Source organism: Silurus aristotelis, assembly GCF_946808225.1.
Source record: "Silurus aristotelis genome assembly, chromosome: 6".
NCBI classification, from domain to species: Eukaryota; Metazoa; Chordata; class Actinopteri; order Siluriformes; family Siluridae; genus Silurus; species Silurus aristotelis.
The window spans coordinates 27,865,267-27,880,528 of NC_139579.1; the positions used below are offsets into that span (position 1 = coordinate 27,865,267).

At 37.2% G+C, this 15,262-nt stretch overlaps 1 protein-coding gene and 1 long non-coding RNA gene across 3 annotated transcripts in view; one reads left to right on the forward strand and one right to left on the reverse strand.

Annotated features, from left to right (window-relative positions):
• The window catches only part of LOC310727961, a 222,422-nt gene that overhangs the window by 6,091 nt on the left and 201,069 nt on the right, over positions 1–15,262 (reverse strand). The gene's annotated exons all lie outside the window — the stretch shown is intronic.
• Positions 4,250–15,262, forward strand: part of ryr2b (ryanodine receptor 2b (cardiac)) — a 97,285-nt gene continuing 86,272 nt past the window's right edge. For both annotated transcript variants that reach the window (XM_083544504.1, XM_083544505.1), the window contains exons 1-14: positions 4,250–4,387; positions 6,308–6,424; positions 6,741–6,845; positions 7,396–7,470; positions 7,592–7,670; positions 7,943–8,055; positions 8,258–8,372; positions 8,850–8,946; positions 11,749–11,823; positions 12,693–12,849; positions 13,105–13,272; positions 13,359–13,480; positions 14,816–14,999; positions 15,091–15,226. In XM_083544504.1, coding sequence (XP_083400630.1) covers positions 4,340–4,387; positions 6,308–6,424; positions 6,741–6,845; positions 7,396–7,470; positions 7,592–7,670; positions 7,943–8,055; positions 8,258–8,372; positions 8,850–8,946; positions 11,749–11,823; positions 12,693–12,849; positions 13,105–13,272; positions 13,359–13,480; positions 14,816–14,999; positions 15,091–15,226 — 1,591 coding nt within the window. In that variant the 5' untranslated portion in view covers positions 4,250–4,339. The remainder of the gene's footprint in view (positions 4,388–6,307; positions 6,425–6,740; positions 6,846–7,395; positions 7,471–7,591; positions 7,671–7,942; positions 8,056–8,257; positions 8,373–8,849; positions 8,947–11,748; positions 11,824–12,692; positions 12,850–13,104; positions 13,273–13,358; positions 13,481–14,815; positions 15,000–15,090; positions 15,227–15,262) is intronic.

Consider the following 15,262-nt stretch of genomic DNA (forward strand, 5'->3'; position numbering starts at 1 on the left):
GGCACACAATTGTATAGGATTGCCTTGGATGTGGTCGAATGAAATGTTCCCTTTATTTAAACTAGGAGCCCCAAACCTGTTCCAACATGACAAAGTTCCTGTACACAAAGACAGCTCTATGCAGATATGGCTTACATGGGTTGGAGTGGAAGATCTTGAGTGGCCTTCATCAGAGCTCTGAATTCATCTCTAATAAAGACCCTTGGCATGAATTGGAACACTGACCGCACGCAGGCCTCCTCCAAAATCTAGTGGACCATCTTGCCAAAAGTGTGGTGGTTATTATAGGAGCAAATGGAAAATAAATGTGGAATGGGATATTTTAAAAGCACATTAAAATCTTACAGTCAGGTGCTTACAAACTTTAGCCCAAGCAGTGCATGCAATATTTAAAGGTTTTACCCAATAATGTAGATTTTGGTCTCGTTTGTTTAATTTCATTCTTGTTGTTTTGTAAATATGGCATAGAAAGATGCAAGTGCAGATTTTTTTTTCCATTTACAGTGCATACAAAAAAAAGACAAAGTAAAAAAACTCTGCATAACAAGACAGTGAAACAAGAACCACAACCTGAACTAAGAACAACAAATGCTAACTAACCATAAATGTAAATCAGATGCGAAAGTAAAATAAAAATAAAAGGTGCAGTGGCTGATGGGATGTGTCTTTCTGTGCTATAAACCTGACAGTGTAAAATTCTGACGAAGTTTGAGATCATATTTATGCAGAAATATTGCAATTCTGAAGGACTGTCAAACTTTTAAATACTACTATATGCTCAATTGTTTGTAAATACGGGCAATCCTTGATTGCAGAAAATGTGAATGCTATAAAGCTGAACCATGTGGAGAAAAATACATGAGGGTTTGCATACTGTATGTAGCTAGGGAAGGAATTTTTGATTCGAATGCACTTTATTAGGCATCCTAATTCAGAAAAATAATTAGCAGTGGGATTGTGTAATTAATATTCTCCAATAGCAACATCTCAAAGTGTTTATTAAATTTTTACCACATTTTCTAAAGTAATATGTTGCATTTTTTTTTAAGGTTTTAGGTATAAGTTAGGTTTAAGATTCCTTTCTCTAATCTAAATTAATAAGTCAAAAAACACAATTTGTTATCAGTGAAAACACAAACTTACAATCTCCTTTCTCTGAATACATAAGTTACAGTTATAGTAAATAAGGTAATTATTACATGTGAGTTACACAAGAGACTTCTTCTATAAAGATGAAATAATATTTACAATATAAACAATTCCTATTTAAATACTATATCAACAAGTTAAATATTAATGCATTAATACAAAACCCGTAACGTGTATACTTGGAACAACTGTCAGAGTTGCTGTTTTAGAAAATTAATCAACACCTTCTGACTAATTAGCATTTGACATCCATGTGCCTGGAAGTTTCACACCTGTGATGAATTCAGAGAAACTACTGTATAATCAGGGCTGGTTCTACACATTTGGAGCCGCTAGACAAAATTTATATTGGCGGCCCCCACCTCCTTCTCACCACCTTTCTGAATAAATAAAATAAGAAAAAGTGCAAAGTGTCATACATGCGTGTATTTAAAGTTTAAACATGTCACGGCACTCACATTGTTTAGAACGATTAAAGAATCTGTACATTTTGATCTATCTTCAAATGGAACTGGTGCGAATCAGCAGAATTAGGCTCAGTTTATTTTAATAGTACATTATAGTAAAAAAATATATGATGATAGCTCACATGGCTGCATCTTGAGCTGTGCTTTCTTTGTGTGCCTGTTTAGCTTTTCGCTTAGCAGCCCTCGAGGGATTCATTAATTTTTTTTTGCCACCGCTTTTGAGACGCACAGCTAAAACTGACCTACCTGACTTTGTTAACAGTGATAATAACTGGTTCATTTGTCAAAGGGTGCTTTGCATTTTATTTAGATGTTATCTCAAGATGGTACTGAAGTGATACTAACAAAAATCAAATGCTTGTTAAAAAAAAAAAAAATAAAATAAAGAAATAAAATAAACAAACAAACAAATAAAAAAAAAATTATATATATATATATATATATATATATATATATATATATATATATATATATATATATATATATATATATATATATATATACTAAATGAGCTCCTTGAAGATATGGTTTACATGGTTTGGAGAGGAAGATCTCACCCTGCATCAGTACCTGCCTTTTGTAACACCCTTGTGGCTGATGAACACACATATCTATAAGCACACGACAAAATCTAGCGGAACATCTTCCCAGAAGAGTGGAGGGAATTATAAGAGCAAATTGGGACTAAATGTACAAGTTTTCCCACTTAGAAATCATAGAGGGGTCTGAAATTGTCATCGTAGGTTCATGTCCACTGTGAGAGACATAATCTAAAAAAATAATGATTAAAAAAAAAATCCAGAAATCACAATGTATGATTTTTTAACTATTTATTTGTATGATACAGCTGCAAATAAGTATTTGAACACCTGAGAAAGTCAATGTTAATATTTGGTACAGTAGCCTTTGTTTGCAATTACAGAGGTCAAACGATTCCTGTAGTTTTTCACCAGGTTTGCACACACTGCAGGAGGGATTTTGGCCCACTCCTCCACACAGATCTTCTCTAGATCAGTCAGGTTTCTGGCCTGTCGCTGAGAAACATGGAGTTTGAGCTACCTCCAAAGATTCTCTATTGGGTTTAGGTCTGGAGACTGGCTAGGCCACGCCAGAACCTTGATATGCTTCTTACAGAGCCAATCCTTGGTTATCCTGGCTGTGTGCTTCGGGTCATTGTCATGTTGGAAGACCCAGCCTCGACCTATCATTAATGCTCTAACTGAGGGAAGGAGGTTGTTCCCCAAAATCTCGCAATACATGGCCCCGGTCATCCTCTCCTTAATGCAGTGCAGTCGCCCTGTCCCATGTGCAGAAAAACACCCCCAAAGCATGATGCTACCACCTCCATGCTTCACAGTAGGGATGGTGTTCTTGGGATGGTACTCATCATTCTTCTTCCTCCAAACACGTTTAGTGGAATTATGACCCAAAAGTTTTATTTTGGTCTCATCTGACCACATGACTTTCTCCCATGACTCCTCTGGATCATCCAAATGGTCATTGGCAAACTTAAGACGTGCCTGGACATGTGCTGGTTTAAGCAGGGGAACCTTCCAAGCCATGCATGATTTTAAACCATGACGTCTTAGTGTATTACCAACAGTAACCTTGGAAAAGGTGGCCCAGCTCTTTTCAGGTCATTGACCAGCTCCTCCCATGTAGTTCTGGGCTGATTTCTCACCTTCCTTAGGATCATTGAGACCCGACGAGATGAGATCTCGCATGGAGCCCCAGTCCGAGGGAGATTGACAGTCATGTTTAGCTTCTTCCATTTTCTAATGATTGCTCCAACAGTGGACCTTTTTTTTTTTTACCAAGCTGCTTGGCAATTTCCCCGTAGCCCTTTCCAGCCTTGTGGAGGTGTACAATTTTGTCTCTAGTGTCTTTGGACAGCTCTTTGGCCTTGGCCATGTTAGTAGTTGGATTCTTACTGATTGTATGGGTTGGACAGGTGTCTTTATGCAGCTAACGACCTCAAACAGGTGCATCTAATTTAGGATAATAAATCTAGTGGAGGTGGACATTTTAAAGGCAGACTAACAGGTCTTCGAGGGTCAGAATTCCAGCTGATAGACAGGTGTTCAAATACTTATTTGCAGCTGTATCATACAAATAAATAGTTTAAAAATCATATATTGTGATTTCTGGATTTTTTTTTTTTAGATTATGTCTCTCACAGTGGACATGCACCTACAACGACAATTTCAGACCCCTCCATGATTTCTAAGTAGAGAACTTGCAAAATAGCAGGGTGTTCAAATACTTATTTTCCTCACTGTATATATATATATATATATATATATATATATATATATATATATATATATATATATATATATATATATATATATATATATATATATATATATATATATATGTGTGTGTGTGTGTGTGTGTGTGTGTGTGTGTCTGTGTGTGTGTGTGTGTGTTTTCTTTCTTTTTTCTTTTTTTTTCTTTCTTGTTATCAAACAGACTGTGTGCTCAGTGATCTTCGGTGTTATCAGTAACCGTGTGTGTGTGTGTGTGTGTGTGTGTGTGTGTGTGTGTGTGTGTGTGTGTGTGTGTGTGTGTGTGTGTGTGTGTGTGTGTGTGTGTGTGTGTGTGTGCGTGACTGTGTCTGTGTCTGTGTCTGTGTCTTTTCTCTCTGCGATGTTCTCAGTGTTGTCACACACCTGCAACTGAACATTCTGTGAGCTCTTCTCTCCTGTAGCAGTGAACGGGTGATGATGGCTTTCACAAATGGCGAAGATGAAGTTCAGTTCCTGCGTACAGTAAGTCTTCTTCCATATGAAATCTTTAATTCTTCCTCAAATAAAAAGAGTTTATCTACAGAAAATGTATCAAAGCAAGAAAAATCTGAAAGGGTCAATAAACAGATAAACTCATACAGGGAAGAGTGTCACTTTTTATTGTACTGTAAAAAAAATTGGTCCATTTATTTGTTTTTATTAAAATAATTAAAAAAACATTTTCAGTTTTTACTTTTTTGTTGTTTTTTGTTAATTCTTCGTCCTCTTTGTACAATTTAAAGTTTAGAATTTTGTTAAGATAATGCCATTTTCTAGATTTTTATTTCTTTAAAAATATAACATTTTATTATTGTTTTTATTGTTGTTTATATGTATGTTGTTCATCATTATAATTATATTTCCTCTTTAATTTGATTGTTTTTATATGTGCAATTAAGAATGAACACAAAAAAAACCCAAAACAAGCAAGCAAATTATAAATATTTATTACCATACTTCTGCAGTCTAACATTATTATATAGTATATTATATATATAGTATACTATATACTATATATCTATAGATTGCTTTAATTTATAGAAGCATAGTGTTTATTAAAATATAGTATTTGAACCTATTACACCAGAAAGCTAATATATCACACAAAAACTTTACTCTTACTTATTTATAAATTTCTTTAAATTAGGTGTTGTACATGCTGGACATAGCTGTGACTCTCAGCTCTATTTTAATCAGCGTTATCAGAAGAGTAGGACGAGTGTCGGGTGTGTGAGCTCTCCACTCTCAGGCTCTTATCTCTCACACAGACAGCCGAGGGAGAATTCTGTTCTTCTACACACTTTTGTAATAAAAAAAGTCACATTCTGTAACAGAAATTTTGTCACTGTATATGCTAACGATATTTCACGTTGACAAAGACTTATATTTATGTAGAAATTCGTATCCACTGAGCAGCCACGGTGTTTAAATGATATACAGTGTTGAACAAGAGTGGAATGTACTAACGGTAAAAGTGTGTGTGTGTGTGTGTGTGTGTGTGTGTGTGTGTGTGTGTGTGTGTGTGTGTGTGTGTGTCCGTGTTATCAGTGACCCAGTAATGGCACATGGGACAGCGGAGAGGTGTTGGAATTTCCTTGTATTGAATGTCTAATAATAATAATCTTTCTTTCAGCCCATATTTCGCCAAACACACCGATTCATTTACATTGACAATATTTAAATATTTATATTTTCTGCATTCTTTATATTTTTTTCTTCTTTAGACAATAATAATATTTAAATGAAGTGTGGGCCAGTGTAAAGTTTGTACAAACCAAATATAATTCTAAAAAACTCAAATTATGATCCAGTGTATGAAAGTTCAAATATTGAATATAATACAAATATAATCAAAGTGTCAACTGTTAGGCATCACTGTTACACTGTTTGACAGAGGCCACACCTCCTTTATTTAGACTGACAGACACAGAAACCACACCTCTTTTAGCTGGACTGAAAGATAACGAGGCCACACCTACTTTGCTGAGACTGACAGATACAAAAGCCACACACTTAATAGGATTGATAGATGCAGAAGTCATACCTCCTTTACTGTGACTAACAGATACAGAGGCCACACCTCCATTAATGGAACTGATAGACACAGAGGCCACACCTCCTTTACCTGGACTGAGAGAAACAGAGGCCACACCTACTTTACTGAGACTGACAGATACAGAGGTCACACCTACTTTACTGTGACTTACAGATACAGAGGCCACACCTCCTTTAATGGAACTGATAGACACAGAGGTCACACCTACTTTACTGAGATTTTTACAAAAAATGCAAATAATTAAAACCTGTAGGTTTGTTAGTATTTTTTTTATTGCAAAGTGTGTGTGTGTGTGTGTGTGTGTGTGTGTGTGTGTGTGTGTGTGTGTGTGTGTGTCCACTGCTCAGTCGGATGAATTAGTATTGCGCTGTTCCTTGGCTGTCCCCCACCAGCAGAAGCTCTGTTTGGCTGCAGATGGTTTCGGAGGCCGTCTGTGTTTCCTCGAATCCACTTCAAACTCCAAGGTGAAACAGACATACACGCATACACACACACACACACACACACACACACACACACACACACACACACACACACACACACACACACACACACACACACACACTTTGCAATAAAAATAAAAACAAACCTACAAGGTGTTGACCCATGAATAAGTCTTACAAATACACAGCATTTGTTTACCACAAAGAACCTACAAGCTTATATTAAACCATATTACAGTACCATAAAAGGTTCTGTAATATCTTGAGAATTCAGTGTACGACTCTATAATTAGCCATGCCAAAGAAATTCTAAGGTATGTGTTTTTCTTCCTTTCAGAATGTTCCAGCAGACCTGTCGCTGTGTGTTTTCATGCTGGACAGGTGTGTGTCAGTGCGAGCTCTGCAGGAAATGCTCACCAACCACGAGGACCCCCACGCAGGGGTGAGAACATCAGAACGTTTAGCCTTCCGAATGAAAAATATTAAAATATAAATATATAGCTCCGATTCCGATTCTAGACAAATGCACATCAATTTATAGTTACATTTAATGTTGCAGAACTAGAAGTTAGTTCCTGTTCTCACTTACTGTATATTATAGCAGCTATAAAGAGTTATTTTTTTTCTTGAAGTTAATAAGACCAAAAAAAGAACCCAGAAACTAAACATGTCAGAAAGCGTACTTACAATAGACACTGGAGACTTCTTCTATAAATTCATAATGCATTTCTAATTAAAGAAATAAAAGATTACAATCTGTATATGTGAATCTAATATCACATACATCTATTAAAGATGGTTAGTATAGAAATGAAACAAAATGTTGCTGATATAGAAAATTAATCATCACCTTCTGACCATTTGCACATTAACAGGCAACTGATGAAACAACGTCTGCCGCATATTACACACTAATTTTTTGTAAATCAATGTGTATCACTGAATAAAATGTTTAAATTGTGTCATTCCTGATCTGATGTGCTTTGCTTCAGTCGGCTGAGACCGCAGGTCATCGCACTCTCCTTTACGGCCAGGCACTTCTGCTCAGACACACCCACAGCAACATGGTACTGTAGGCTGATCAAAGTGCCCAAGTCATTTGCCTACATTTTGATTTGCTTTTTTTTTTTTTTTTTTTTTTTTTTTTTTTTTTTTTTGCAGTTAAACATTTTGTTTTTGTTTTTTTAGTATCTAAGCTGTCTGACATCCTCTGGCCTCTCAGTTGATAAGCTGGCATTTGATGTTGGTCTTCAGGAGGATGTAGCAGGTAATATATGATGTGAAATATGACTATATGGGAAAACAATCGCTTAAGTATTTATCCCCCTTGCAGCTTGTAGTAAAATTGACTTTTAATTGTGTTTATATACAATGGGTCTACACCAAATTGCCCCTAAAGTGTCATTTACAGTTTCAGACTGTAACACAACAAAATGTACAAAGGTTAGAGGGGGTGAATACTTAAGCAAGTAAATACTGATATTCTAAGAGAATTTCAGTCACTTTTTTCTCAGCCGAATCTTTATTACTTCTCACTAGGTGAGACGTGTTGGTGGACGGTCCACCCAGCTTCCAAACAGAGGTCAGAGGGGGAGAAGGTTAGAGTGGGTGATGACCTCATCTTTGTCAGCGTTTCCTCTGAGAGATACTTGGTACATTTTTATTTGATTATTTAAACCTCTCTTTCTTTTCTTTCCTGGGGAAAAAAATCTATTAATTTTATGTGAATTGGCAATGAAATTTGTATGTAATGATTTCTCTCTCTCTCTCTCTCTCTCTCTCTCTCTCTCTCTCTCTCTCTCTCTCTCTCTCTCTCTCTCTCTCTCTTTCTCTCTCTTGTGCGCTCTCTCTCAGCATGTCTCATGGGGTAATGTAAATGAGAAGAGTATGAATGCAAGTGTGGATGCAGCTTTCCAGCTGACTCTATGGAGTGTGGCTCCTGTGTCCTCTCTCTCGACTCAAGCTCAAGGTTTCATCTCATAACTCACCTCTTTTTCATTTGTTGATAAAATTTTTTTGTACATGTATATATGTTTTGTATCGAACATGATCATATTTCTATATTTATTGAGTTTGAAAACATTTTCGAGCATTATTTTAAGTTTTTAATCTCAGGACAAAAATCATAAAAGGACACTGGTAAGGCTGATTTGTCTTATTTTCAGCAATTATGCCAATATATATATATATATATATATATATATATATATATATATATATATATATATATATATATATATATATATATATAAAAAAAGAGTGTAATAAAAAACATAAAAAATGAGCTACATTTGGTTTATCTCTGTTGTTTAGTCTTTAAGAGTTTGTCTGTGTTGTAGGTTGTTATTTATTTAATTAACACCACTGCCCCTTTTTCTTCTAGAAAAGAAGGACGTTTCTGGAAACATCTTTAGCATTAAGACAACATGTGTAATTTGATTTGTAGGTCACCTCAGGGGAGGAGACTGTCTACGTTTTCTACATGGCCACACAGATGAGTGTTTGACAGTTTCGCCTACTGGACACACACAGGATGAGCGCAGGTCAGTGTCTGAGGCTCTTAGAAATGACTGCTAAATGATATGGCATATTAAGTAAAAAGGAAAAAGAAATTATTTAGATTTGTAGTATTAAATTAATCAACAAGGAGGTGTAAATATATTTATTATACATGAAAAAAATATATAGGTCCCCTGGTGGTCTAGTGGTTAAGATGCAGCGCTCCCACCGCTGCGACCCGGGTTCGATTCCCGGTCAGGGAACCATCCCCAGCCACTCTTAGTGCCGGTCCCAAGCCCGGATAAATTGGGGAGGGTTGCGTTAGGAAGGGCATCCAGCGTAAAACATGTGCCAAATCAAACGTGCGGAGGATCCGCTGTGGCGACCCCTAACGGGAGAAGCCGAAAAGAAAGTTTATACATGAAAAAAATATATATTTTTTAAGTTTTATTAGAGAATGTCACATCATATTTAAGGATTTTGAATGGATATAACACATTGTTTAAATCTGTACCTGGTAACTACTTTAAATGTCAGAATAACAGCCTGGTACAACATTAATACTGTATCGAGAAAGATGAACAATTATCTCAGTTATAGAACAGAGCTTTTGAGAATTAAGGGCCTTTCTTAACAGGCCCAGCTTGGTGCAGCTGGGACTTGAATTCATGACCTTTCAGTCAAAATGTTAACATCTTAATCACTGTGCTACCCATTCTCACTTAGTCCTTCACCACTGCATATCACCTGGTCCCACTCATGATGTCGCGTGACTGTCTGCACCTGATTTACAGTGAGGAAAATAAGTATTTGAACACCCTGCTATTTTGCAAGTTCTCCCACTTAGAAATCATGGAGGGGTCTGAAATTGTCATCGTAGGTGCATGTCCACTGTAAGAGACATAATCTAAAAAAAAAAATCCAGAAATCACAATATATGATTTTTAAACTATTTATATGTATGATCCAGCTGCAAATAAGTATTTGAACACTTGTCTATCAGCTAGAATTCTGACCCTCAAAGACCTGTTAGTCTGCCTTTAAAATGTCCACCTCCACTAGATTTATTATCCTAAATTAGATGCACCTGTTTGAGGTCGTTAGCTGCATAAAGACACCTGTCCACCCCATACAATCAGTAAGAATCCTAACATGGCCAAGACCAAAGAGCTGTCCAAAGACACTAGAGACAAAATTGTACAGCTCCACAAGGCTGGAAAGGGCTACGGGGAAATTGCCAAGCAGCTTGGTAAAAAAGGTCCTCTGTTGGAGCAATCATTAGAAAATGGTAGAAGCTAAACATGACTGTCAATCTCCCTCGGACTGGGGCTCCATGTAAGATCTCACCTCGTGGGGTCTCAATGATCCTAAGGACGGTGAGAAATCAGCCCAGAACTACACGGGAGGAGCTGGTCAATGACCTGAAAAGAGCTGGGACCACCGTTTTCAACATTACTGTTGGTAATACACTAAGACGTCATGGTTTGAAATCATGCATGGCACGGAAGGTTCCCCTGCTTAAACCAGCACATGTCCAGGCACGTCTTAAGTTTGCCAATGACCATTTGGATGATCCAGAGGAGTCATGGGAGAAAGTCATGTGGTCAGATGAGACCAAAATAGAACTTTTGGGTCATAATTCCACTAAACGTGTTTGGAGAAAAAAAATGATGAGTACCATCCCAAGAACACCATCCCTACTGTGAAGCATGGGGGTGGTAGCATCATGCTTTGGGGGTGTTTTTCTGCACATGGGACAGGGCGACTGCACTGTATTAAGGAGAGGATGACCGGGGCCATGTATTGCGAGATTTTGGGGAACAACCTTCTTCCCTCAGTTAGAGCATTGAAGATGGGTCGAGGCTGGGTCTTCCAACATGACAATGACCCGAAGCACACAGCCAGGATAACCAAGGAGTGGCTCTGTAAGAAGCATATGACGGTTCTGGTGTGGCCTAGCCAGTCTCCAGACCTAAACCCAATAGAGAATCTTTGGGGGGAGCTCAAACTCTGTGTATCTCAGTGACAGGCCAGAAACCTGACTGATCTAGAGAAGATCTATGTGGAGGAGTGGGCCAAAATCCCTCCTGCAGTGTGTGCAAACCTGGTGAAAAACTACAGGAAACTTTTGACCTCTGTAATAGCAAACAAAGACTACTGTACCAAATATTAACATTGACTTTCTCAGGTGTTCAAATACTTATTTGCAGCTGTATCATACAAATAAATAGTTAAAAAATCATACATTGTGATTTCTGGATTTTATTTTAGATTATGTCTCTCACAGTGGACATGCACCTACGATGACAATTTCAGACCCCTCCATGATTTCTAAGTGGAAGAAATTGCAAAATAGCAGGGTGTTCAAATACTTATTTTCCTCACTGTATGTTGAGGGTTAATTAGCACTTGTGTATATTATCATAATTATTTCACAGCATTCTTTGTTTCACGTATGTCTTTCAATGGTTGTAATTAATGTCCCCATTTCTTGTCTTCATTTTTAGGTTATCGTTTCTTTGTTTTTTTTTTTGTTTTCTTTGAATTTGTGCACATTTTTTGGACAGCGTAAATTATTTCTACACCTGCCTTTTGCGTCTTCATTTTTCCTTACGTTTAAATCATTTTGACCCCAAATTGGGTGTATCCTAAACTGAAGTGTTTAGGAATTCTATCATTGCCATAGCAGCTAATGTAGAAAACCAATCAGCATCTACAATCCAATTCGAATCATGACTGTTAAATCAGACATGTAATGTTAGAATGACTAGACATTGAATCACACTTGTTCATTTTCTCATTTACTGTGTCCAACACATTACTACAGACTCATGCTTTATTTTTAGAACTGTTCATTTTGAAGCTGGTGGCGTCTCATCTCAAGCTCGTTCTCTGTGGAGGATTGAGATGTTGCGTGTGTGGTAAGTCCTTTACCAAGAAAGAGTTTTTCTAGATAATAAACATTGAATATTCTAGATATTGATGCAACATTTACTAATAAGAAAGTCTACTACATTTAACGTATTTAGCAGACATCATTATCCAGAGCAACTTACAATTATCTATTTCATATAATTGAGTAGTTAAGGGGCAAAGGCCTTGCTCAAGGGCCCAGTAGTGGCAGCTTAGTGGTGCTGGGATTTGAACTCCTAAACTTTTGATGAAATCTTAACCACTGAGCAACCTCTTCCCTATAATGAGTACTGTTTTAGAAACATTACAGTATTGTTTATTAGACTCGCTTACTGTTGATGCTGTGAGCGACCATGTTGGTTTGGAATCAATTGGGTTAAGGAGAATGAGTACTGAATGGAGGGGGGGGGGTATTTTTTATTGTTTTGTAAATGTTTTCTGTAGATGATTATTCAAATGCAGTATCATTTATGGGCCTGCAAATGTACCCAGTAAACAAAACAAACAAGAAGCAATATATTTTTAAATATAATAATAATTAATAATATTTCACTTTCAATTTATATAATTTATATAATAATAATAATTTATATAATATAAGTTTTGCTACTTTTTTGGTTGGTCTTTATTTATATTTGTTACTGGGTTTAAAAACATTTTAGAAAATGACAGACTGTGGCTTTAATATTTGTTTTTTCTATATCACTACAATTTTATGTATTATCTCTACTGCTTTGAGTCTAAGACTAAAGAATAAAATATTTTTGGCAAGCAAAACTTTGTGATAATCTTTTGAATGCTAATGTTTTATTCAGCTGCAAGGCTGGTGAACCTTCTAATACTATATACAGTGTAGTGATATAGTGTATGTGCGTAGCTGGAGTGGGAGCCACATACGTTGGGCGGAGCCATTCCGTCTGTATCACATGACCACCGGAAAATACCTGGGCCTGACCCCAGACCGTAACCTGCTGCTCCTGGACAGAGAACACGCTGATGTCAAGTCCACGGCCTTTTGTCTTCGCCTAACCAAGGTCATATGATAACTAATAACAGTCTCGTTAATGATTTTAGATATGAATTACAAAAGGGCAAACTTTTGAGTAAATATCTGTAAATACATGTATCAAATCAATTGTATCAAACATTTTGAACAACTCAATGTGGCCAAGATTTGTCTTTTGAATGTATTTGGTTTTTACTAAAGTAAATCTATTTTCAAATGTTGAAAGTTAAACCTGATGTGGGAAAATAATGAAAACCTAATAATAATCCCCATCTGTGTGTAGGATGCTGGTCAAGAATTCCCACCCTGTGTCCAGAAGAAAGATGGAATGGGAACACCAGAGATCAAATATGGTGACTCAGTCTGTTTGGTCCAGCATGTGGGCTCAGGTTTATGGCTCACCTACCAGACCTGCAATTCGAAGAGGATAGAGACCCAGCTGCATAAACAAGTAAAAAGAAAGAAACCTGAAAGATTTCATACAGTTTACAATTGGCTTCATTAAAAATATGACTTTATTACCAATTTTTTTTTCAGGCCATTCTACATTCAGAAGGTCACATGGATGATGGACTTACACTCTCTCGCTCGCAAATGGAGGAATGTAAAGCTGCCAGTCTCATTCGAAACTCAACCCTGCTGTTTACAAGCTTTATATGGTAGAATCAATCAATTCTAAAGCCTGTATAGTGTGTTGAGTTACTGACAGTGGGGATTAATTAGTTAAAGAATTGAAGTACTAATGGGAAGTTACCTGGGACTAACACACATGGAGTGGGGTTTAAGTGAAACTGAGTAACTTTCTTTCGGCTACTCCCATTAGGGGTTGCCACAGCGGATCATCTGTATTTGTGATCCGCATGTTCGATTTGGCACATGTTTTTACGCTGGATGCCCTTCCTAACACAACCCTCCCCATTTTCCGGGCTTGGGACCGGCACTAAGAGTGCACTGGCTTGTGCAACCCTAATGGCTGTGTTTTTAAGTAAAACTAAGTGTTTGCTGGAAAATGGAGTTGTCTGTTTGCTGTGACATGACAGCAAGAAAGGTAGCAGTCCACAATCTGGAAAGGGCCCAGCATTGGCATCTAGGGCTTGAACCCCCAACCTTAAAAAACAGTAAACCACAGCTTAACCACTGAGCCACCAATTAAGTGTATGTATAAGAGTAAGCACTGGATCCAGTGCCATTTTATAAGCTGTTCAGTAAAGAGGTTGAAAGCCATGTTTTATCAGAATCAGAATCAGAATCAGGTTTATTGGCCAAGTGTGTTGGACACACACAAGGAATTTGCTGTTAGTGACTCTTAAAGAACAGACATAAATAAAAACTATACATGGTTTATTTATTAAAGCTTAATTTGCAATGAATCAAGTGATAATTTGGAGTACAGTGGTACCCCGCTTATCGACCGGCGCTTTTTTAGCCCGACCCACGTGGAGCGAGGGAAAGGATCTTCCCAGTCTCGCCTCAGCCTTCATGGAGAGAGCATCTATCTTAAATTATACTTCGGTGTGTGAACAATAAAGTGTTATTTAGCGGTCAATATAACAATTTAGTGCGTGTATATTGTATATTGCGTGTACATTCGCTCTTCGACCTTTTCGCATTTCTACCGGTTTTAATGAACGGATTAAGGTCGATACCACTGTACAGTAAACAATATATTGGCAAAATATTGCACTCTGGCAATATATTATTAATGCTTTTTTTATTTATTTTTTTTATTTGCATTTGACAGAAATAAGTGTCTAAAGGAACAAATTCCCATCATCCAAGATAGAAAATCCTCCCATAACATGTTCAATTCTAAACCTTTTTTTTTTTTTTAATATTAAGAAGATTTCACACATATTGCACATTTTCACACTCTACTGCCATATTCGCCTATCATTATATCCAGTACTGATTTGGTAGCTACTGAAGATGTCATATAACTCGCTTACCGCTAAATTCATGGATGTCGTTGTTGAGTCACTGTTAACTGTATCCAGGAGACTGGATGAGCTTCATCACAGAGCCAATTCTCCAGCGATGGATCTTCCAATAGAAACGCTGCGTCTGAGCTTGTGCGATCTAAGCGGTTATTTCCGACTGCCTGACGAGCGCTGGAGTCACGAGAGCAAACAAACCAGCAGCAGAGTGCTAAAGAACAGACAGAACCTGTTTGAGGAGGAGGTAACAGTGCTGCAAAGCATTATGGGTTCATGATTTATGTATGTGCAATATGTAAACAAATCTATGTATCTAATTTCTTTTTCTCTCTCAGGGTGTAATTACTTTGGTTCTAGACTGTATTGATCACCTGCACCTGTATAGCAGTGCAGCTCATTTTGCAGAGAGTGCTGGGAAAGATGCTGGGGATGCATGGGAAACTATTTTAAATGCCTTCTATGAGCTTCTGGGTAAAAAAGAAAATTGCATTATTGGAATGATTTTGC